The 24,808-nt window shown below is 42.1% G+C and overlaps 2 protein-coding genes across 10 annotated transcripts in view; one reads left to right on the top strand and one right to left on the bottom strand.

Annotated features, from left to right (window-relative positions):
* Positions 1 to 6,388, bottom strand: part of IQCH (IQ motif containing H) — a 218,586-nt gene extending 212,198 nt beyond the window's left edge. For 2 of the 4 annotated variants that reach the window (XM_025918865.2, XM_086711017.1), the window contains exon 1: positions 6,201 to 6,384. In XM_025918865.2, the coding sequence (XP_025774650.2) occupies positions 6,201 to 6,251 (51 nt within the window). In that variant the 5' untranslated portion in view covers positions 6,252 to 6,384. Of the gene's footprint in view, positions 1 to 6,200 lie in introns of all 4 variants that reach the window. The other 2 variants (XM_025918866.2, XM_086711018.1) reach the window with 2 other exon arrangements.
* AAGAB (alpha and gamma adaptin binding protein) overlaps positions 1 to 24,808 on the top strand; it is a 152,351-nt gene that overhangs the window by 89,598 nt on the left and 37,945 nt on the right. For 3 of the 6 annotated variants that reach the window (XM_025919745.2, XM_086711027.1, XM_086711024.1), the window contains exon 1: positions 6,444 to 6,592. The exons of 2 other annotated variants lie outside the window; for them this stretch is intronic. In XM_025919745.2, coding sequence (XP_025775530.1) covers positions 6,520 to 6,592 — 73 coding nt within the window. In that variant the 5' untranslated portion in view covers positions 6,444 to 6,519. Of the gene's footprint in view, positions 1 to 6,443; positions 6,593 to 6,990; positions 7,011 to 24,808 lie in introns of those variants that run through there. One more of the 6 variants, XM_086711023.1, reaches the window with a different exon arrangement.

The raw sequence follows: 24,808 nt of genomic DNA, 5'->3' as shown, positions 1-24,808 counted from the left end.
TCCCTTCATTTTATGTTGTTTGTTCCTGGCAAACCAGACGGAGGAGGTGATAAGAAAGACAGTGATGATATCAATTAGTTCCAGTATTTCCAAGGTTGGTGTTTTTGTTTGTTTGTTTGTTTGTTTGTTGAAAGAGGGAGCGTGAGCAGGGGAGGGACAGAAGGGAGAGAGAGAAAACCTCAAGCAGGGTCCATGTTCCGCATGGAGTCCAATGTGGGGCTCGATCCCATGACCCTGAGATCATGACCCGAGCCAAAATCAAGAGTCGGATGCTCAGCTGACTGAGCAACCCAGGTGCCCCGAGTCAAGAAAACATTTATAAAGATGTTTTAAAAAGATATCAGATGATCATTAGTAAAGTACAAAAACAAAGCTTGTAAGAGTTCTTAATAAAAGAAAGCATGCAGGAGGCCTCCCGGACTCAGCACCCCACTTCTCCAAGACTGTTTCACGAACCTGCCGTAACCTGTTTCAGGATCAACGCGCGTGGGATCTATCCCCTTGGGCAAGTTACTTTAGCTCTTCGTACTTTAGTTTCTTCTTCTGTCAACTGGTGCTAAACGTGATACCTGCCTAATAGAGGTGTCACTAGGGCTTGAGATAATCTAAAGCTCTCAGTACAGTGTCAAGCTGTCAGTAAAGTTGGCAACTCTCTTAGTTATAATGATGATGATTATTACTACAGTTACAGCCTCACTGTTCTGATCCGTTGAGGAAAGATGCAGCTGACACTGTAAAAAGCCTGAATTAGAGACTTAAAAGTGCAAGAAGGAGTTAACAACAGGCTGCCTCGTAGAGCTCTGTGTGGAGATGGTAACCCTATGTCCTGAACCAAAAGTAAGAATGTGGGTTGTGGTTTTGGTACATGATCTGACAACGGGACAGAATATTCACAATCAGAACTGTCCTGAGAAATCCAAACATATAAGGCTTGTGTTTTCATAATAAGTCACACAAAAAGAGCTTATAACTAGAACATTGATTATGCGTATTTAAAGATTTTTTTCTCAAGTATTTTAGATATTTTATCAAAATATTTTATTATTAATTAGCATCATCTATTGTATTTTCCAGATAATGGTACATGTTAGTCCAGCTCGCTTCATTTTTGAAAAGAACATACATTATTGGAGACTGAATTAATGACTAGATCATTATCCAGTCATCCAGGATCAATGGACCCAATCCTGTGCTGGGTAAAATGGGATATCCCAAAAATCCATCTGTAACAGGGAAACAAGACATAACTTATTTGCCCTATAGCATCACCCATAAAGTTTTAGTTAAGAATGGAGAAGTCCCAGGGGAGCCTGGGTGGCTCAGTTGGTTAAGCATCCAACTTTGGCTCAGGTCAGGATCTTGCAGTTGGTGCATTCGAGCCCCGCATCAGGCTCTGTGCTGACAGCTCAGAGCCTGGAGCCTGCTTCAGATCCTGTCTCTCTCTCTCTCTCTCTCTCTCAAAAATAAATAAACATTAAAAAAAAAAGTTTAAGAATGGAGTAGTCCTGGCTAAAAAGACAGGCTGAAATTAATTTTTCCTTTTCTTCCAGTAAAAATCAGGCTAATCTTAAAAAGACACAGGAATGAACAGAAAACTAAGTGATATTAAAAAGCAAGAGACCCGGGGCGCCTGGGTGGCGCAGTCGGTTAAGCGTCCGACTTCAGCCAGGTCACGATCTCGCGGGGTCCGTGAGTTCGAGCCCCGCGTCGGGCTCTGGGCTGATGGCTCGGAGCCCGGAGCCTGTTTCTGATTCTGTGTCTCCCTCTCTCTCTGCCCCTCCCCCGTTCATGCTCTGTCTCTCTCTGTACCAAAAATAAATAAAAAAACGTTGAAAAAAAAATTTAAAAAAAAAAAAATAAAAAGCAAGAGACCCTATCTAATATAAACCCACATCTATTGAGTGTTATACATTATATGTTATCTTATATTTTAATTCTTACAAGACTCCTAAGACAGAGTTCATATTATTATCTTTATTTTATACTTGAGGGAAACTGACGTGTAAAGTGCTTAAGTAGCTTGTGCATGGTAACACAGCTGGTTATTTGATGGAACTACTCAAATCCAGGCAGTGTGAATCCAGAACCTTCATGCCTAACCATTAACCAGTACATGCACTATATCTACAAATATACAAATGTGTATTTATAAATATACAAAGTTAAAGACTGGTGAAAATTCAGTGGAAAAGGCAGGATTTAAGTATCTAGAGGAGTAAAAAGGGGCAAGGGAAGACTTTATTAAAAAATTTTTTTTAATGTTTATTTTTGAGAGAGGGAGAGAGAGAGAGTGAGTGAGCATGAGTGGGGGAGAAACAGAGAGAGAGAGGAAGACTCAGAATCCAGAGCTGTGAGCTCTGATCTGTCAGCACAGAGCCTGAAGCGGGGCTCGAACTCACGAACCTTGAGATTATGACCTGAGCCGAAATCAAGAGTTGGACACTTAACCAGCTGAGCCACCCAGGTGCCCCAGGAAGACTTTATTTTATACCAGGATTGACAGATTGAAAGGGTTTGAGAAGATTGCTTGCATTTTCTATGTATATGGGTCTACCCACAATACACATCTTTGGTCAGTTTCTTTTCCATAATGTGAAATAGTAACAGTCCTTAATGGATAGCTTTAAGTCTTAAAGGAGTTAAAACACATATAGCATTTAGAACCATGCACAATACCCGACAAATACTGTGTAGCTTTGATTACTGTGATTTTTCTTTGAAATCATATTACAGTTTACATTTTAGAAAACTATCAAAAGTAGAAGTTCTCAGAACTGAGTGTGCCGTAGTTATGTTAATCTTTTTTTTTTTTTTTGCATTTATTTATTTTTGAAAGGCAGGGGGCGGGGGGAGGGCCAGAGAGAGAAAGAGACAGAATCCTAAGCAGGCTCCAGGCTCTGAGCTGTCAGCACAGAGCCCGACGTGGGGCTCAAACCCAGGAACCGTGAGATCATGACCTGAGTTGAAGTCAGACACTTAACCAACTGAACCACCCAGGTGCCCCTAGAGTTATCTGTTATAAGAACAGATCGCTGGGTTGCTCTACGCCCAAAACTCCTGATTTAGTGGGTCTGGAATGGGGACTGAGAATTTGTGTTTCCCCTAAGTTCTCAGCTAGTGCTGAAGATGCTGGTCCTGGGATCGCTCTTTGAGAATCACTGGCCTAAGGAGGTGCTTAATGTTTCTGATTAAGACACAAACCTGTTTAGGGTGAAACAAGTGGAGATTTGAAGTACCTCTGCTTTTCTGGCAACTGTGTATGTATATATATCATATAAAGTACCTTAAAATTTATAATATGTTAATATATAATTATATAATAATTTTTATATAACTATAGAAAGAATTTGAATACCTAGGCTGATAATAAAGGAAGTCCACTTTATGATTAAAAGAGATTATGTAGCTTTTTTTTTTTTTTTTTTTTTTTTTAGAAATTATGTAGCTTTGGACAAACTGGGTCAGTTTAGAGTCAGAAGTGGATCTTATTCAAGCTATGTCTCCTACAGAAGAGAAAACTGAGGCCCAAAGAGGTGAAATGATTAGCCTAAAGTTACCCACCTGGAAGAATGTCATTGCCAGGGTCAGACCTCAGTGTTCTGACTCCCAACATAGTGCTTTCCACTAGAGGTACTGTTGAATAGTAACCTGTTTAAAGGATGTAAGTCACAGCCCCAGGCAGAAGTGGAATCCACGCTGAGTGTCTGAGAGTAGGGGCTGTATGCTCATAAATACTTCAGACGTGGTGAGAAAGTAGGGGAGGTCTTCCTCATTTCTTTGTTATATACATTTTCTACACATCACCAGGGAGAATTTTATCTGTGTCTAGAGAGCAGCCTGGATATGACTGTTCTGAGCTCTCCTGCTCCATTTTACAATCCAATGATAAAAGATATCAATATTATGATGTTATAGCCTACGTTGATGAAATAGCTACCTCTGGGTCCCCCTCTGAAGTGAAAAGGCTTCTAGCTTTTCAGGCAATACCCTATTCTACACTGTTCTAAACCACAAGGGGGGCAGCCCTGGGAAAGAGAATTATCTCAAGGGAAAGTATGAAATTAGGTGTGAGAATTCTCCCCAGATTCTGGTTTCTTTTTTAGAGATGTTCCAGGTCTGGAGAAATACAGAAAACTAAAGAGTAACAGAACTGTCCCTGTCGTCAACATGAAGTATATTGTAGGCGAAACTGGCTGTTGCCGGGTAGGAATCTCCACGAGCGTTCCTGTTGGAGTCTGTAAAATGGGCCCTGGATTTAGAAGGGGTATGTGTAGTAAACAATCAGATTTACCCAACAAGAGGTCTGGCCTTTGCCCTTGGATACTGAGAGGTCATCTCTAGGCCCCTGCTTGATAAGTGTCTTTGCTTCGCGTCTTTGGTTACCAGACAGCCTAACAACGTATTTTTGATGGGGGCCTTGGGTCACACAGTATCCGTTCCAAACTGTAGAGGAACCGGAGACTAAAGGCATTAGTGTGACCTCTGGGACGGGCTGAAGATAAAAGGTCAGAACACGGGCAGTGTGTAATTGAGTCCCAGGAAAAACTCTGGACATCAGAGTCCTAGGTGAGCTTCCCTAGTTGTCAGTACTCCCATATACTGTCACACATCACAGCTTGTAGGAGGTAAAGCTGTGCATGACTCCAAGGGGGTAGGATGACTCTGCCCTACGTATGTCTTTCCTTGGCTGACTTTAATTTGTATCCTTTTGGTGTTACAATACTGTAATGGTAAGGATAGCACTTTTCTGAATTCTGTTGCTTTAGCAAATTAGCCAGTATGAAGGTGGTCAGGGCCCCCAAATTTGTCGATAGCCGGCCTTCCGTGATGTTGATTCTGGGGACTTCTGAACTTAGGCCCATGTAGAAGAGGGAGCACTTTTGTGGGGACTGGTCCCTCAGACTTTGTAGTTTGGCTAAAGTCACCTAGGATGCTGGTGACAGAGGATGATAAAAGGTGAGGTAAAAAGATTTGGGTATTATTCGTAACGGGTATCTCTATGAAGGTGGCGAGTTTAGGGGTTTGTGTTTTGGAAAAGGTGAATTTAAAGAACTCTCTCCTAGGTGGGAGGTAAGAGACCAATATCCTGGCAGGAAAATCCATTGCAGATCTGAGTATGAGTCAGAATGGAATGAAGTTAGGCAAATGACTTCAAGCCTTAGACAAATGGAGCTAAATATAAGTTCAAAGTGATGATTTATGTAGAGATGTTTTTAAAGCTACCATATGTAAATGTGAAAAAACAAAATGCTTTTACCATTTGGGAAAAATCTGAGTGTAATTGTTACAAACTGAGTTATCCTGGAGAAGTTAAGATTTTCTTGATATTTCCCCCCACTCAGGTTAGAAAAAGTTATTTCCTGGAGTTTTTAAAATTTGTCACATTTCTATTCAAGACTTAAACTTGATGGGCAATCCAAGTTATCTTTACTGTATTTTCCTGTGTGTGTTCCCAAGCTTTTATTTAATTCATTTATTTATTTGAGATATAATTGAAATATAACGTTTTATTTCAGACATACGACATACTGATTCGATATTTATATTTACTGCAAAATGTCAGAGTAAGTTAACATCCATAACCACACATAGTTACAATTTTTTCTTATAATGAGAACTTTTAACATGTATTCTCTTAGCAACTTTCAAATATAACAGTACAGTATTAACTATAGTCACCTTGCTATACATTACATCCCCAGGACCTAACTTATTTTCAAGATCCTTTTAGATACACAAAATTTAGGTGCGTAAGAAAAGTAGTTAACATATTTCAACTTCTCCCCAAATTTCTTACCATCTCCCCAAAGTGCCTGATTTGTATTCTCCCTCCCCCATATCATGGATTCAGATTTTTCAGAATATAACATTTTAAAATGGTGCCTCGGTGTAAGATTGACTTTTCGGAAGTAAAGGTTCTGGGGGTGAGGTGTACGGTCTCGAGAGTTTTACCAGAGGCAGAACGGACGGTCGAGCTTCTGAAGCGCAACCTGCAGGGTACGGCACGGGAGGCGTGTTAGGCTCTCGGCAGAGGTCCGGGTTGGCATATTTGGGAGTTCTCGGAAGGGGCAGTGCCTCTCGCATGCCGGAGGCAGTCTAGGGGCGGCGCTCCAAAAGGCTGGGCGCGAGTGGATCTGCGCTGCTGCGCCTCGCTCGTACGTATCTTAGCTGGGCAGGGTCAGGAAAGGCCCGTTTCCCACCTGGATTAGGATCGATCCGATGGGGTCGTAGTTTTCAGTCTCTTGTGCCATGGCTAGGGCCGGGGAGCGGTACCTCCCGGAGAAGGCACGGTCTCCAGGCGCCCAAGCCAGGTGCTGCTAGTGCTCGTCCCCATGGCAACCCCAAGCGCAGCCCGGCCTGTTCTACGCCGGGAGCGGAAGAGGGGTGTGGGAGGAGTCAGGGTAGCGGGTTCCTGCCGAGAACGCGCCCTTCCTTGCGTGTCTCCCCCGCGCACCGGTAGCCGTGGTGCAGCCCAAGGCGGAAGCGGCTCCGGGACGGAACTGACTTGCTAGTGCAGCTATGGCTGCGGGCGTCCCCTGTGCGCTTGTCACTAGCTGCTCTTCCACCTTCACCGGAGACCGGCTGGTCCAACGTGAGTAGCGAGGCTCCCGGGCCGACCTTCAAGTTCTCCGAGCCTCGGCGGGCGGCAGCCTCGGAATCGCGGTCTTCCTCTGTGCCTTTGTCGCCGCCGCGGGCCCCGAGCTCTTCCTCCACTCGGCGGTGGCCAGAGGCTCCACGGGTGCAGCTCAGACCCGGTCCGGGTGCCCAGGCCCCGCAGGTGTCTTCCCTTGGCTCTCACACTCATTGCTTTTCTGCCCGCCCGGCGCGCTATTGCATTTCTTCCAGCTTTTTCAGCAAAGTGGGACTCATCCCTGCCCCGCCCAGTCCACGGATTGTTGCGGGGACCTTTGAGATGAACCGCAAGGCGCTCTGGAAATTGTACCCACTCACGCGGGTGTAAGGTGCAGGAATTGGGATGTCTGTTGCTATCCCTGCTCCTGAGGTAGAGAGTAGGTTTCCTTTTGGCTCCTCCTTGTTGTATGTGAGTTCGCCTTGTCTCCTCCACTCTAGTTATTTACTGTAGGTTGTTATCCAACATTGGCTTTGGGGTGTTACTGGCCTAGTTTCTTTGCCTCTGGAGCTTCACAGTGGCTGTCAAACTGAACGACTTAAACCTTAGGCGAGACCAGTGTAGTAGAAAGAGCATGGGACTGGGTCATAGGCTCAGCATTTTGAGTAAATGATTCTGTGAAGTTGATTGTAACCAAGACTCCTATTTTAAATGAGTGGATCTCAGCTGTGTGATAGCTTAACCTTAACACTTAACCTTCACCCTTCAGTTTTCGAATCTGTAAAATGGTGATGATTTTCGCAGAATTGTGCTTACCCCAGAGGTTGGCATTTGGTAAGCGTTAGATAATGGCAGTCATTATTATCAAAGCACATTATCTTGGGAACCCTCAGTTTCCTGGGCCTACAAATGGTGCATATGAGCCTATCTCACAGGATTATTTGAAGGACAGGTGCCATTTTGAAAGCACTGTGTCAATTGTGAAGCATCACACAATTGTATATATATTTTTTCTGTACCTGTCAAATGACAGAATTAGGCAGGATGCCCCTCCAACAACAAATATTCTATAACTTAGTTGCCGTTTGTGACCACTTAAAAAGTTCTTTGCCAGGGTAAAAGTTTAATTATAACACTTATTGTTATACTCTATGCCGTTTCCTTACCCCTTAACAGTGCTCCTTCCATTTATTCCCTTTCTTTTCTTTTTTAAAAATTGTTTCATTGTAAAAAAAATAGTGCATACTTCTTTTTCTTTAGTGCATACTCATTAAGTAAGATTTAACATATGGAGAAAAGAGAATGTCATCCATGGTCTCATCAGCCAGACACAAGTACTGTTAACATTTCTGTGCATTTCCTTCCAGTCTTTTTTCCAATACTTACGTTTAAAAAGAAAAATGGTAATTATATTTCACATATAATTTTATTCCTGATATTTATAATTCCTGATACAATTCCTGACATTTTATATATAATTTTTATGTTTTATACATAATTTACATTTTCATATTTTGTATATAAAAATTTAAATATATGTAAATTAAATGTTCAAAATATTTAAATAAAATTAAATTTATGCACATATAATTAACATGTGCAATATATAAAATGTATATAATTTATGTTTATATTTTACATATAATATTTTTAATATAAATTTTATCCTGATATTTTTCTTTTTTAATTTTTAAAAATTTATATCCAAATTAGCATATAGTGCAACAATGATTTCAGGAGTAGATTCCTTAGTGCCCCTTACCCATTTAGCCCATCCCCCCTCCCACAACCCCTCCAGCAACCCTCAGTTTGTTCTCCATATTTATGAATCTCTTCTGTTTCTTCCCCCTCCCTGTTTTTATGTTTTTTGTTTCCCTTCCCTTATGTTCATCTGTTTTGTCTCTTGAAGTCCTCATATGAGTGAAGTCCTATGATTTTTGTCTTTCTCTGACTAATTTCACTTAGCATAATACCCTCCAGTTCCATTCACGTAGTTGCAAATGGCAAGATTTCATTCTTTTTGATTGCCGAGTAATACTCCATTGTATGTAAATACCACATCTTCTGGATAAAAGAACCTTTATCCATTCATCCATCGATGGACATTTGGGCTCTTTCCATACTATGGCTATTGTTGATAGTGCTGCTAACATGGGGGTGCATGTGTCCCTTTGAAACAGCACACCTGTATCCCATGGATAAATGCCTAGTAGTGCAATTGCTGGGTCTTAGGGTAGTTCTATTTTTAGTTTTTTGAGGAACCTCCATCCTGTCTTCCAGAGTGGCTGCACCAGCTTGCATTCCCACCAACAGTGCAAAAGAGATCCTCTTTCTCTGCATCCTCGCCAACATCTGTTGTTGCCTGAGTTGTTCATGTTAGCCATTCTGACAGGTGTGAGGTGGTATCTCCTTGTGGTTTTGATTTGTATTTCCCTGATGATGAGTGATGTGGAGCATTTTTTCATGTGTCGGTTGGCCATCTGGATGTCTTCTTTGGAGAAGTGTCTCTTCATGTCTTTTGCCCATTTCTTCACTGGATTGTTTGTTTTTTGGGTGTTGAGTTTGATAACTTCTTTACAGATTTTGGATACTAACCCTTTATCTGGTATGTTGTTTGCAAATATCTTCTCCCCTTCCTTTGGCTGCCTTTTAGTTTTGCTGATTGCTTCCTTTGCTGTGCAGAAGCTTTTTATTTTGATGGGGTCCCAGTAGTTCATTTTTGCTTTTGTTTCCCTTGCCTCCGGAGACGTGTTGAGTAAGAAGTTGCTGCGGCCAAGATCAAAGAGGTTTTTGCTTGCTTTCGCCTCGAGGATTTTGATGGCTTCCTGTTTTACATTGAGGTCTTTCATCCATTTTGAGTTTATTTTTGTGTATGGTGTAAGAAAGTGGTCCAGGTTCATTCTTCTGCATGTCGCCGTCCAGTTTTCCCAGCACCACTTGCTGAAGAGACTGTCTTTATTCCATTGGATATTCTTTCCTGCTTTGTCAAAGATTAGTTGGCCATACGTTTGGGGGTCCATTTCTGGGTTGTGTATTCTGTTCCATTGATCTGAGTGTCTGTTCTTGTGCCAGTACCATACTGTCTTGATGATTACAGCTTTGTAGTATAGCTTGAAGTCTGGGATTGTATATGCACATAAAATTAATACATTCAATATATAAAATGTATATTATTTATATTTATATTTTACATATAATATTTTAATATAAATGTTATCCTGATATTTTCATTTAACATCACATCATAAATTACTTTCTATCATATATTGCCTCTAGTGAACATAGAATTTGCTCCGGGTTCTTAAAATTCTTGATGTATTTAACTTTACAAAATAATCACGTGCGTTTGGATTTCCATTACTGATATATATAAAAGTCATTTCCAAGCCAGTGTCTGAAATATTTGGTGAATATTCTGATGACTGTGGTACTCTGTGTGCTTTAAGGATCAGAATTGGCAGACACAGTCACTTGTTGAAGGAGTTGATTACCTATAATTGGCAAATAGTAACTCTATAGTACTTTAAAGTATGGTAGCATTCTTGGGGGTAAAATGAATTCTGTAAAATAATCCACTTTGTTTCTATATGTAAAATTCCTCTTAGGTAACTCAAAGCCAACTTTTGTGTTGACTAAAATTAGATAGCCTTGGGGCGCCTAGGTGGCTCAGTCGGTTAAGCTTCCGACTTCAGCTCAGGTCACGATCTCGCGATCCGGGAGTTCGAGCCCCGCGTCGGGCTCTGGGCTGATGGCTCAGAGCCTGGAGCCTGTTTCCGATTCTGTGTCTCCCTCTCTCTCTGCCCCTCCCCCGTTCATGCTCTGTCTCTCTCTGTCTCAAAAATAAATAAACGTTAAAAAAAAAATTAGATAGCCTTTGTGATTCCGTTAATATTCTGTAGAGAAAAAAATAAGACTGCCAGTGAAGACATTACTTGTAAGGAAAAGTGAACTATAAAAGGACTTTATCATTTCTTGTCAGGTTATTGATAGGGAAATGGTGGGTACCACTAGCCTGCAGTATTTGCCGAGCATTCCTTCTGTTTTATTATAAGATTGAATTAAATTAATCATGAATTGAGGCTAATTTTGGTATAAGAGAGACGACCACAATGAATGATGTTTGTCAAGTGTTCAGTGATATTAGGCCATAGAATGATTTTGGATTGAATCTGATCTTTTTGGGGAAGGTTTGGTTTCGTTTCATCCATCAGGAAGAAGAACCTTTAGGGTTTCTCCAGTTTCTCTTTCTTTCAACATCTGATCTCTTTTACTGCTTTTAACCAACAATGGGAAATATTTCATAACCAGATAACCAAGTTTGTTATAAATACACATGAAATAAAAATCAGTAGGCCTCTGCTATGGATAAAGTGCATGCATGGATTTTGTGGAAAACTTTTTTTCATTTTGTCACTCAAAGGCCTTATTTTCAGTATTTCTGGGTGGGTGTCTGATATCAGATAAAAGGGCATTACAGACTTACATTGTAGACTTTTAAAAAAATTCTTTTTTAATGTTTGTTTATTTTTGAGAGAGAGAGAGAGAGAGAGAGAGAGAGAGACTGAGCACCACCAGGGGAGGAGCGGAGAGGGAGGGAGACACAGAACCCAAAGCAGGCTCCAGGCTCTGAGCCGTCAGCACAGAGCCCCACATGGGGGCTCGAACCCCCAAACCCCCAAGCAGCGGGATCATGACCTGAGCTGAGGTTGGACATTCAACCAACTGAGCCACCCAGGCACCCCACATTGTAGACCTTTAAAGGGAAATGAAGTCTTAGGATGCATGAAGGCAAGGCTGTATGTGTTGTGAGAGCCCGTGTCTGTACTCCAGGGCCAGACCTCTTTCCACCTCATATATATTTATATGAAGGTTTTACTTTCATTCTGGAAAAGTATAGCCTGATACGAAGCACAGCTCGTCTCTTTTGTACCGGTTACTGTAGCTAAAATGACAATTAACGTACTATTCCTGCTCTCAAGAGGGATGCAGTGAAAGTGTGTGTTCCACTTGTGAAAATATTAAAATGTAGAGACCGAAGTTTTAACATTTTACTCTACTTTCTTAGAAGGAACTTTAGTTTTTATTTTAACTCCAGGACAGTTAACATACAGTGTTATATTAGTTCCAGGTGTACAATATAGTGATTCAGCACTTCTGTTCGTTACACTGTGCTCATCATGGTAAGTGTGCTCTAATCCCCTTCACCTGTTTCACCCATCCCCCCCCCCCCCCCCCCCCCGCCCCCATCTGCCTCCCCTCTGGAAGCATCTGTTCTTGATATAGGAGTCTGTTTTTTGGTTTGCCTTTTTTTTTCTTAGTTCTTGTTTTCTTAAATTCCACCTGTGAGTGAAATCATATGGACTTTCTTTGACTTATTTTCCTTAGCATTATACCCTCTAGATTCATCCATATTGTTGCAAATGGCAAGATTTCATTCTTTTTTTTAATGTCTGAGTAACATTCCATTGTATATATATTCACACATCTTCTTTACCCATTCATCAGTTGAAGGGCACTTAGGCGGCTTCCGGCTTCCGTGGTTTGGCTATTGTTAATGCTACAATAAACATAGGGGTACATATGTCCTTTTGGATTAGTGTTTTTGTTTTCTTTCGGTAAATATCCAGTAGTGGAATTACTGGATTTTATGGTAATTCTATTTTTAATTTTTTGACGAACCTTAATACTTTTTTCCACTCCTAGAAGACGCTTTAGGTAGAAAAGTCTCCGGAGACTTGTTTGATTTTTTTTTTTTTTTTTTTTTTTTTGAAGTGTGTAATGCCAACTCAGCAACTGTAAGCCATTCAGGTTCTACATCTGAACACTCGGAACAGAATTCTTACTTTTAGTGAAATGTGGGAATTTGGAGATCTTACAATCATAATAAGCATTTGAACTTTTCTCTTTAAAAAAAATTTTTTTTTAATGTTTATTTATTTTTGAAGGAGAGAGAGAGAGACAGAGCATGAGCAGGGGAGGGGCAGAGAGAGAGGGAGACACAAAATCCGAAGCAGGCTCCAGGCTCTGAGCTGCCAGCACAGAGCCTGACGCAGGGCTTGAACTCACGAACTGTGGGATCATGACCTGAGCCGAAGTCGGACCCCCAACCGACTGAGCCACCCAGGTGCCCCTCAGAACTCTTCTCAAATGTGTTTTCACACCTTTTAATTTGGTTCTTGTATCTGTGAAGTCATGAATTCAGGTTATCCCCATTTTATAAATGCAGAAATTGTGGCTTAGAAAAAATACTAGCTGGCTTGCCCAAAGCGCTCAAGTACTAAGTGTGGGTGCATACGATCACATTCCGGACTTTTATGCATGGAACATGTGAATGAAATGTGTTGGAATTCCTTAGCAATCAGAACTATTTAAGGTGGTGGCATTGGTATAAGAAATGATTGAGAAGATTAACTCCTAAAAGAAAGTTTTAAAATATCTTTGGATTTCCATTTAGGAGGGTTGAAGTCTTAATTCTGAGTGAGGAGGAAAATATCTTTGTCTGGAGGACCTATATTTAAAAAGAGCATTATGGGGGCACCAGAGTGGCTCAGTCAGTTGAGTGTCAGGTCATATGAGCCCCCACAAAGGGTTGGTTGCTGTCAGCCTGTCAGGGCAGAGCCCACGTTGGATCCTCTGTCCCCCTCTCTCTACCCCTCCCGCACTTGCACTCTCTCTCAAAAAAAAAAAAAAAAAATAACAGAACAAAACAAAAAAACCCAAACATTATGTGTGCCCGATAGTTTGAACAGTGTCTGAATTTTTATTTGCTCAGTTGAGTGAACTCAAAATAGAGGCATATTATTTATTAGTCACTCCTATGTAGGATTAACATTAAAAATAGGAAATTGTTTGAGATCATCTCTACCATTCCTCTAGATGTAAAATCCTGTGTTACCATGTTACTTATTTTTATGTTAGATTATATGGTGCTTCTTACTTCTGCATTCTTAATTTGTGTGTGTGCGTGTTTTGGAAAACTGCCCCGTGTATTTTGTGCTATAATATCATATTCAGTTTATTGACATTAATATAATCCACCAATCTTACTCAGATTTCCCCAGTTTGACTTTTTTGCGTTTGTGCTTGTGTATGTATTCTGTACAACTTTATCACCTGTGGTTTGTGTATCTACTGCAATCAAGATACTGAATAGTTTCAACACCGCAGGGATCCAGTGTGTTGCCCTTTTATAACCGCACCCACCTCTCTCCCAGGTTATGCCCCCAGTCTTCATCCCTAACCCCTGAAAATCACTAACCCGTCTTCCATTTCTAAAATGTTGTCATTTCAAAAATACAATTGGAGCTCTATAGTAGATTACTTTTGGAGATATTTTTTTCTGCTCAACAGAATTCCCTAGAGAGTCATCTAGAGTGTATGTGTCAATAATCCATACCTTTTTATTGCTGAACAGCATTCCATGGTAAGGATGTGCCACAGTTTAACTGTTTAGCTGTGGAAGCACATCTGGGCTGGTTCCAGTCTTTGGTCCCTGGTCCTGTTTTTGTATAAAGTTTTATTGGCACACAGCCGTGACCGTTTGTTTACATTTTGTCTATAAATACTTTCCAGAGTTGAACAGTTGCACCACAGACAGTATGGCCCCCAGCCTAAAATATTTGCTATCCAATCCTTTATTGAAAAAGTTTGACAACCTGTATTCTGAGCACTCACCGCGTACTAATCTGCTTAACTATTACAACATTTTTGTGCTATTGTTCCCATCATTATTCTCATTTTGCAAAGAAATTGCAACACGGAGAAATTAAGTAATTTGCTCCAGGCCAAATAGCTGAGCCAGGTTTTGAACAGAGGCAGTCTGGCTCTAGGAGCAGCCTCTTAAGCAGGCCTGCTCGCAATTAACTCAAGATAGGGGAACTCAAAACAGCAAAGGCACCAGAGAGGCAGCTGCTGAGCTATGGGGGTTCTCTTTGAAAGGCTGAAGGGATAATAGGATTTAGCCCGTGGTCATTTGCTTTTGTAGGAGAACAATGCTTGAAACAGAGCTAAAACTTCTCACTAATTTGAATTTAGCAATTCCACACCGGACCTTTGTACATTCTTCCAGGATTTAACTAAGGCTCGGGCCCCAGGTCCTGGTCACCTGGTTTCCACAGCTCCCCGGGGAAATGGAAAATGAGCACAGCCATTGTTTTTTTTTTTTTTTTTTAATTTTTTTTTTTCAACGTTTATTTATTTTTGGGACAGAGAGAGACAGAGCATGAACGGGGGAGGGGCAGAGAGAGAGGGAGACACAGAATCGGAAACAGGCTCCAGGCTCTGAGCCATCAGCCCAGAGCCTGACGCGGGGCTCGAACTCCCGGACCGCGAGATCGTGACCTGGCTGAAGTCGGACGCTTAACCGACTGCGCCACCCAGGCGCCCCGAGCACAGCCATTGTTATGTTTTGCTGTCTTCCAGGGATTTGCAGATAAGGAGGGCGCTCCTTCCTAGAGAAACCTCCCTGGGCCAGGGGGAGGTGAAATGGTAGCTTTTAAACAAAATATATTTTTTTCCTCATAGATGGGAAGACTTATGCCCAGCTGAGAAGATTTGGGTCTCCCTTTAGGGCAGTCAGCTATCCTAATTTCCCCAGGATTGAGGTTTTTTTGTTTTTTTTTTTTAAGATTGAAGTATAGTTGACATGTATTAGTTTCAGGTGTATGACATAGTGATTTGGCAGTTATAAACATTACGAAATTCTCACCACGATAGTGTAGTTACCATCTGTCACCATAAAAAATGATTACCGTATCACTGACTATGTTCCCTCTGCTGTACTTTCTATCCCTGTGATTTACTTTTATAGCCAGAAGTGTGTACTTCTTCATCTCCTTCCCCTATTTCGCCTATGCCCTCAACACCCTCCCCTCTGGCAACCACCAAATTGTTCTCATATATATGAGTTTTTGTTGTCTGTTTTATTTTTTAGATTCCTCGTAGAAGTGAAATCGTAAGGTATTTGTCTTTCTCGGACTTATTTCTCTTAGCATAATGCCTTCCTTCTAGGTCCATCCATGTTGCATTTTTAAGGTTGCAGTAGACACTCCACTTTTGAACTTTTTGTGTTTGGAATTCAGATTCCAAACTTACCCATGGAAACAATGCTCCAGCCCCTAGGTTTCTAAAGGTTTCTAAAGCTCAAGAACCAGTTAGCTCAACTATATGATGGGTAAACTAGGCTTTGGGGAATTACACAGGCAAAGCCAGCCATCATTTATGACATTGCTTCTTTGGGAAACATACATTCTCCTTCAAGACTGGGAGTTTGTGTCTAGGTCTCTTAGACCCCAATAGTTACAAAAGGATCCTAAAGTAGTTTACTAAGGAGACGTTATTTCAAAGGTAGGGGCTTATTATACAGCTTAACTAATATTGTCCAGCAACAGAAAAGGATAAGAGCTTGGGTCTTTTAATTTGCATTTTTTTTTCTATAGCTGCTTTGTTATTCTGAGTGGAACCTTTTTTGTGTTTTTTTTTTTTCACTCTGGGAATAAATAATAATTTTTGCTTAAGCAATGTCGCTTGTTTTTTTGTGGGAGGACAGCTCTGCCTTTGTGTATTTCCAAGGCTTTATTTTCTTCAAAGGAAGAAAGACAGGACTAACAAGATCTTCCACCAACGGGCTAAGGTTGTCATCAGAGTGATTCAGTAGGTGGTCAGCCTAAGCAGCGATTTCAACTGGTAATGGGGGTAGAGGAGTGTTTTTAGCTACGATTCTTAATATATTTTTAAATTTTCAATTAACATTAATAGAGGGTTTAGGATTTTTATTATTATTAAAAGAGGGATGTTAAGTCATCAACCTAAGGAGGAAGAAAGATTAAATACAAGTTCATATTTTCTCCAGACCCAAAGGAACTTACAAAACATGCCCATGTTATCTTCTAGTATGAGCGCGTGCGCGCGCGTGTGTGTGTGAGTGAGAGAGAGAGAGAGAGAGGGAAATGCAAGCTCAAAGAAGTTGTGATCTTCTAAGGTTGTTCAGCCTTGCATGTTGGAGAGCCAAGATTCAGTTCTAATTCTTCTATATACATGAAACGTGATGAATTTCTTGGCAGCCAGAACTGTGTGTATTCAAGGTGGAGGTAGGGATAGGAAAAATTACAGTGAAAGATTTTTCTACAAAGATGAGAACTTTTATGGCTCAAATTAAATGTACACTTTTCTTTCGTGGTAGTTTAGAGCGTTAGTAGATGAACTGTGACAGGTTAAATGATTAAATGAAGACATTTTTATTGGTGTTCAGTTCGTTTCCTAGTGGAGTCGGGAATTTGACTTTTTGTATAAGGTTATTGTTGATGATGAAATGATTGTAAGGTGTTTGCCTTCCCAATAAATGGCATTCCTGGAAAGAGGGTGGAGAGTATGAGGAGAAGCACCAGTGGAAAAATATTGTGCATTAACCCATGTTGCACAGAACCATTTATGACGCAGAGAGCATTGTATCATCCTGGACGATTCTAAGAGTATCTAGACTCAGACCCTTATTTCTGGGCCATCCAACTGCTTGTTTTTGTGCACAAAAGTAAAAACATCTAGAAACTACGTAGTGGTCATTTGGTTTAAGCTTGCCCTGTATAATTCCTCAACAAATAGTGACACTTCATAATAATGAAATCTGATATAGACCCATTTTTCAAAAGGTTAAGGTATAAAAATTGTTTTGAGTGTGTCTGGCGAGAATGATAATCTGGACGTGACATTGTATTTGTGTTGGAGCCAACGCACACAGATACCACAGACACATCTCTAATAATTACTTATCCAAAAAACAGGATTGACGTAGGTTAAGACAAAGAGGACAGTTGTCAAACTCTTAATGAGCCTGTGTGATGTTGTAGGCTCAGTAGCAAATACCCTCTTCAGGGTTTCATTTTCCACACTGACCTGAAGGCTGGTTCTACACAGAGATGGGGAAACATGTTACTGTCCTTGGATCAAAATCTGTATGCTCACAGCAGAAACATGTGATCAACCGGTAATAAACCAAGAAAATTACCATTCTGTCTGCATTCTCCTGGGGTCATTCATGGGTTTCGTGGGGGAAAACTTTTTGCGAATTGAGCACTGAGGTCTACCTTTTCCTGGCTGTTTTGACTTGAAGCAAGTTAACTTTTCTCCTACAAATATTCAGTCTCTCTACCTGTGCCATCATCGTTCTAAGTCTCTAAAACATCATGTGCCTCAGTCACTTACCTCATCTGTAAAATGAGGACATTATCTTCCAGCTTCCATGATTTTTTTGGTTTTTTAGCAGCTTCATTTGGATATAGTTTAAATATAAGATCCACTTACTTTTGGTGGAAAACATTTCTATCCCCTAGAAGGAAAGCTTGTGACTATTTGCAGTCACTCCCCATTCTCGCCCCCAGCTCTAGGCAACCACTAATGTACTTTGTCTTTATAGATTTGCCTTATGCGGACATTTTATTTCAAAGGAATCCTATAGTATATACTCTCTTGTATTGACCTTCTTTTACTCAGCTTACTGTTTTCGAGATGCATCTATACTATAGCATGTACTTCATATTCCATTGTATGGGCATACCACACTTTAACCATTCATCAGTTGATGGACATTTGGGTTGTTTCCACTTTGGGGCTACTATGAGTAATGCACTTATGCACATTCAAAGAAGCTACTGTGCTATTTGAAGAAACTGCCAAACTGTTTTCCAGAGTGATGGCACCATTTTGTGTTCCCATCAGCAATGTATGTGGATTCCAGTTTCTCCTCCTCTTCAGCAACGCTTGTTATTGCCTGTATTTTCCATTATAGCCATCCTAGTGGGTGTGAGGTGGTATTTCACTGTGGTTTTGATTTGCCTTTCCCTAATGGCTAATGATGCTGAGATTCTTTCCAGGTGCATATAGGCCATTCCTATGTCTTCTTTGGTGAAAGGTCCATTCAGTTCTTCTTCGAATTTTTTTTCTTTTATATTTATTTATTTTTGAGAGACAAAGATAGAGCACAAGCAGGGGAAGGGCAGAGAGAGAGGGAGACAGAGAATCTGAAGCAGGCTCCAGACTCTGAGCTGTCAGCCCAGAGCCTGACGCGGGACTCGAAACCACAAACCGTGAGATCATGACCTGAGCCAAAGTTGGACGCTTAACCGACTGAGCCACCCAGGTGCCTCTCTTCTTCCCATTTTTAAGTTGGTTTTTTTTTCATCTTATTATTGAGTTGTAAGAGTCCTTTAAATATTCTGGAAATGGTCACACATATCATTCACATGTATTTTCTCCTGTTTTGTGGCTTGTCTTTGGGTTTTCTTGATGGTTTCTTTTGAAATGCAACAATTTTTAATTTTGATGAAGTCCACAGTGCTATAGTGTTCTTTTTCTGTGGTCCTTTGACCAGGTGTTGCCCAATCATGGTCTTACCCTTCCTGAAGGACCTTTTAAGTGCTGGGACGTTGGATGTGTTAGCTTTATCATGCTCTCCAATGGACCAAGCTTATTTTCATATTTGAATGCAGGGGATACAGAGTAGATGTTCTTCATTAAACTTACTGTGTTTGGGAAAATTCATCTCAGACATGTTTACCTTCTTTCAGATAAGTCAGCATCTGCTGCAGATACTGTCGTCATCCTGAGCAGACATTGACATCTTTTTGTGACACTGACTTGATGCTAATTTGTTAATGAAAAATTATTACTTGAATGTGACAAGTACTCTCCTAATTGGCCTGTCTAGGCTTATGTCTTCTTTTTTTCCCAGAAAACCACCATTCATAAATAATTTTCAAAACATCTAAGGTTAATGACCAAAAAATTCTTATGATTGAAATAACTAAGATGTTTGAGATCGATTTTATCAGAGATAGATTTCATGTGATGCCTGGCTGTAATGGCAAGTTTCCGTTCTGGGAGAAAGAATAAAACCAACTTTGCATTCCAGAACTTGCATATTGTTTCATAAACACAGCCAGGTCCATTCCACAAGTTCCTTTTAGATCAGGGTTTCCGAGCCTTCACACTGTTGACATTTTCAGCCGGGTAATCCTTTGTTGTACACGTGCTCTCGTATGCACTGTAGGATGTTTCACAATATTCCTGGCCAATGCCCACTAGATGCCAGTAGCAGCTCCCAACCTGGTACAACCAAAAATGTCTCCAGGTGTTGGCGTGTCCCCAGGAGGGCCAAAATCACCTCCCTATAGAGAACCCTGGCTTAAATGTAGATCTAGAACTGTGGGTTTGAATAAATAAGTAATAGTAATGGAATTCAAAGAAGTCCCTCTCCCCCCATATGGGTGGGAATGGTTCATGGGCTGTGCCGCTGGGATTGATAAAGTGGTCTTTGCGTTCAGCCCGTAGAACATACAAGCTGGGGGTTCCTCCTTGGCCTTCATAAAACACTTTTCCATGTTCTGTCTCCCCTTGCTGCCAGCTTCTTCCTGTTCTTTTGTGCAGATGTGTCTTACTGCATCATGGGGTCTTCTGGGGGCAGGCACAGACCATGTTTTTTCCCTGCACATTCCTCCCCCCATTCCCTCTCCCCCCCCCCCCCCCCAGTTATTTTAAGATGAAGCTGTGGTGACCAATTCCAGATGGCTACTGGGAGAAAGTAAACTAGGGGAGGAGGAAGAGGAGGAGGAGGACTGAGTTGGATTTTCTCTGCTTCAACTTTCAAACTTTTCCACGGTGATATAAAAAGTCGCCCCAGAGCATGTGGAAATGTGAATTTCGAGGGTGACCAGAGAGGAGTGTGTGAGGAAAAGGTAATGAAGTGTTGTAAGCAAACCAGAATTGCTGTCCTCTTGTTCAAGCAGCGGTACGTTGCCCTAACCCAGTTATTCTTCCCTGGGCAACCTAGTACGGCCCCAACCGGCCGTCTGTCCCTTAGACTGAACCAAGCACTGCCTGCGCTCGCACGGGGAGGCGGCAGGGTGATGGCTCAGAGAATCACAGATGAGGATTTCCCCACACTGGTCCTTACAAAGGCCTGGCCCTAGGCCTGCACAGTTCTAAGCGTTAAGTATCACACCGGTGGAGATGGCCCCTTGTACTTGGGGACTAATCTGTTCATAACTGCTACAAAGTGTGTGACAGCAGGCCCCTTTCTAGGACCTTTCAGGAAATCGCACTATGAGATTGTAACTAGTTGCAACAATATGGAGCCTTGATGATTTTTAAAGGTCTCTCTTTGCCTTTCCTTGCTGGCTAATGAGAAGTCTGGCCTTCATAGTTTTTCCTAAAGCACATTTTACCCGATTCTTTTCTTTCATAATGGCTACTTTCCCCTTCAACTGACGTCAGACTCTGCTGCCTCCTATAATTTTCCTAATTGCTTTCTCTTCTGTCTCAGTCTGTGCCTTAACAATGGAAAAGAAACATTTGAGAAGGCATATTTTGGGAAGGGAGGGGCCAGAGCAGCTCAAGGACGCGGTCGTTTCCCCGTTGCACTTTTTCTTACCGCCTCTGCCCGTGCATCTCTGGCCCAGCCTCTTGTCCAGAGTGCAGCACGTGGGCAGACACCTGAGCCCGGGAGGAGGGAAATGAACACTTACTGGGGGCAACTCAGTGCCCAGTGCCTGCCTGCACCTTCTCACGCATCGTTGCATTTAATCTGCAAGAAGCCATTTGAGAAGTGTGTTTGTCCCTTTGCCGGTGAGGAAATGAGACACAGAGAGGTCAATTTTTTGTTCTCACAGAGGATCAGCATTCAAATGTGGGTCTGTCTGACCCCAGGTCTGTGCTGTCTCTATTTTATGGCCTTTTCTTTTTTTTTTTTCAATATATGAAATTTATTGTCAAATTGGTTTCCATACAACACCCAGTGCTCATCCCAAAAGGTGCCCTCCTCACTACCCATCACCCACCCTCCCACCCCCCATCAGCCCTCAGTTTGTTCTCAGTTTTTAAGAGTCTCTTATGCTTTGGCTCTCTCCCACTCTAACCTCATTTTTTTTTCCCCCTTCCCCTCCCCCATGGGTTTCTCTGTTAAGTTTCTCAGGATCCACATAAGAGTGAAAACATGTGGTATCTGTCTTTCTCTGTATGGCTTATTTCACTTAGCATCACACTCTCCAGTTCCATCCATGTTGCTACAAAAGGCCATATTTCATTCTTTCTCATTGCCACGTAGTATTCCATTGTGTATATAAACCACAATTTCTTTATCCATTCATCAGTTGATGGACATTTAGGCTTTTCTCACAATTTGGCTATTGTTGAGAGTGCTGCTGTAAACATTGGGGTACAAGTGCCCCTATGCATCAGCACTCCTGTATCCCTTGGGTAAATTCCTAGCAGTGCTATTGCTGGGTCATAGGGTAGGTCTATTTTTAATTTTTTGAGGAAGCTCCACCCTGTTTTCCAGAGTGGCTGCACCAATTTGCATTCCCACCAACAGTGCAAGAGGGTTCCTGTTTCTCCACATCCTCTCCAGCATCTATAGTCTCCTGATTTGTTCATTTTGGCCTCTCTGACTAGCGTGAGGTGATATCTGAGTGTGGTTTTGATTTGTATTTCCCTGATGAGGAGCGACGTTGAGCATCTTTTCATGTGCCTGTTGGCCATCTGGATGTCTTCTTTAGAGAAGTGTCTATTCATATTTTCTGTTTTATGGCCTTTTCTATTCTGGTTAGTACTGTCAGTGCAGAGAGGAGGGAGAGGAACCGTGGGTCCCCGGAGGAGTGGATACCAGGGGTGGGAGGTTATGATACCTTGCGGAAAAGGCAGCTTCAGTTCTCGGAGAAAGTAGAAAACCAGCTGCATTCTCAGAAGAGGGCTGATTTCTGGAAGGATCATCTTGATTTGGAGTGGCAGCTATCATTTCCCTCTGGGCATAGAAAATATGACTTAACCACTGGACAGCTTCTCTTCACAAAGAATGTCGCGATTCATTAAGGGGACATTAATTCTACTGGTGTCAAAAGTGTCCTGAATTCTAGTGAAGAAGATGGGGTTAATCTAAAGCAGTATCAATGCATTTAAGTTAGAATGGACTTGTTTTGTCTTTTTTGGCTGGAGTGGATAGATGAGGGGGTAAGGTAAGGGTTAGTATGTGTGGGGGTGAGAGAGAGAGGGAGGGAGGGATTGCAAATGTGTACTTTTGGTGTTGGTAGAATTCACCTTGGAACTCCAGTGTACTTCCTAATTCATGCTAGAGTATCACCTCTTACCGATTCTGAACTAAGGATAGCTGTGTGCAGGCCTCCTCTGATTTGACTGCTTACCAAATTTACACTCTCTGAGGGAAGCGACATTAGGACAGACAGAAGTACAGAGCGGGTGTGAGGACAAAGCAGTCATTGGGTTGCGGAGCTGACGTGCTTCCTTGGCGTACGCCTTTCTTCCGTTCTCTTGAATCTTGTCCCTGACTTGCCATGTGGGACTGTAGGGGAAAGAAGTTCACGAAAGAAGCAAGAAGGGAATCGGAGTGGCAAGAGAACTGGTGGCTATGTGTACCCGTTTCTCAAACAGGGCAAGAGATTTATACTTGCACTTAAAGCTGGGGGAAAGGTTCATACTTGCTCCTGGAGCTGGGTTGACGTTTAACTTCTCATCCGAAAACACTACAGATTACTATTTTAAGCTGTGAGACCAAGTTTGTGGCAACAGACTGGCAATTCATCATCTCGTATTTGTCTCTTAAACAATGATGTACTGCAGCTCCACCAGGTGGCTGCCAACAGCGGGAAGGAGACAGGCCAGCATCCACCGGGCGGAGGGAGAACTGCTCTTGACTTCATTTGTGCATTGTTTTGACTGCATCAAAATTCATTTTAGTGAAGGGCAAAGAAGGGGAAAAAAAAAAAAAAACACATTGCGGGTTTCTCTAGGAAGTCTGGCAAAAAACCAAACAGCAACAAAAACCAAAACACAATCACTGTAACTCACTTATAACATATAAATACCCAAAACCCATAGACAGTTTTCAGATGGGTTAATTGTGCTTCAGGCTCGTATATTCTGATGCCTTTGTTCTGGCTATTATTTTTGGTTTTCATAAAAAAGTGGGAGATACTGTAAGCCCATAGGTTAGTTTGGGCTTGTGACCATTAGACACGTGAGTGTGATCTAGCTCGGATCCTGAGTATCACCAGTACTGCATCACAGTGTAGTAGGGAAAAGTGCTGGTGACCTGAGTTTCGTTTTAGGCTCTTCTCCCTTAGGCAAGTGGCTTCTCCTCCTCCTCCCTCTCCTCCCTCTCCTCCCTCTCCTCCCTCTCCTCCCTCTCCTCCCTCTCCTCCCTCTCCTCCCTCTCCTCCCTCTCCTCCCTCTCCTCCCTCTCCTGCCTCTCCTCCCTCTCCTGCCTCTCCTCCCTCTCCTCCCTCTCCTCCCTCTCCTCCCTCTCCTGCCTCTCCTCCCTCTCCTCCCTCTCCTCCCTCTCCTCCCTCTCCTCCCTCTCCTCCCTCTCCTCCCTCTCCTCCCTCTCCTGCCTCTCCTCCCTCTCCTCCCTCTCCTCCCTCTCCTCCCTCTCCTCCCTCTCCTGCCTCTCCTGCCTCTCCTCCCTCTCCTGCCTCTCCTCCCTCTCCTCCCTCTCCTCCCTCTCCTCCCTCTCCTCCCTCTCCTGCCTCTCCTCCCTCTCCTCCCTCTCCTGCCTCTCCTCCCTCTCCTCCCTCTCCTCCCTCTCCTCCCTCTCCTCCCCTCCCCCTCCCCCTCCCTTTTTTTTGGTCCTCAGTTTTCCCATCTATGAAATGAGTAAATGGTACTGGCTCATCTCCAGAAACTCTTAGTCATGTGCATAAGCGTTTGAGCAATTCTTGTTTTAACGTGGAAAAGAATAAACTTGTTAGACGTTTGAAACCAAATAGAAAAGACAAGTAAGTGAGAAAAGCCATATTTAGTGTAGACATGTACATTTTTAAAATTAAAGTGTACATTATGAAATTGATGACAAAAAGAATGAGACCGTTCACTTTTGTCTAGTTGTGAGATGGCACAGGTGTGATGATAAAGTCCATATTCAGCCTCTCCGAAAGTATCTGATTGGACATAAAATGTTACAAATGAAAGAATCTGATAAGTGGATTGAGCCATCAAGTTATTCCAGGGAGCACAATAAGGAAACACACACACCCAGCTAGGAGAACACTGACAGGTGAAATTCATTTTCCCAGGCTATTGGTTCTGTTCTCATCCAGGTGTAGAGAAAAGAGAAATTGCTTCTTTCCGTGTGTTCGGTAAATATCTTAATCACTTGGAAATCAGAGAGGAGACAAAACTAAAATTTTAAGAGCTCTGAGAAGCACATGGATCTGTTGTCTTGTGCTCTATGCATTG

This window comes from Puma concolor, chromosome B3, assembly GCF_028749965.1.
Source record: "Puma concolor isolate L17-30 chromosome B3, mPumCon1.1.hap2, whole genome shotgun sequence".
Classification (NCBI taxonomy): domain Eukaryota; kingdom Metazoa; phylum Chordata; class Mammalia; order Carnivora; family Felidae; genus Puma; species Puma concolor.
This window is presented reverse-complemented; position numbering and strand designations above follow the sequence as displayed.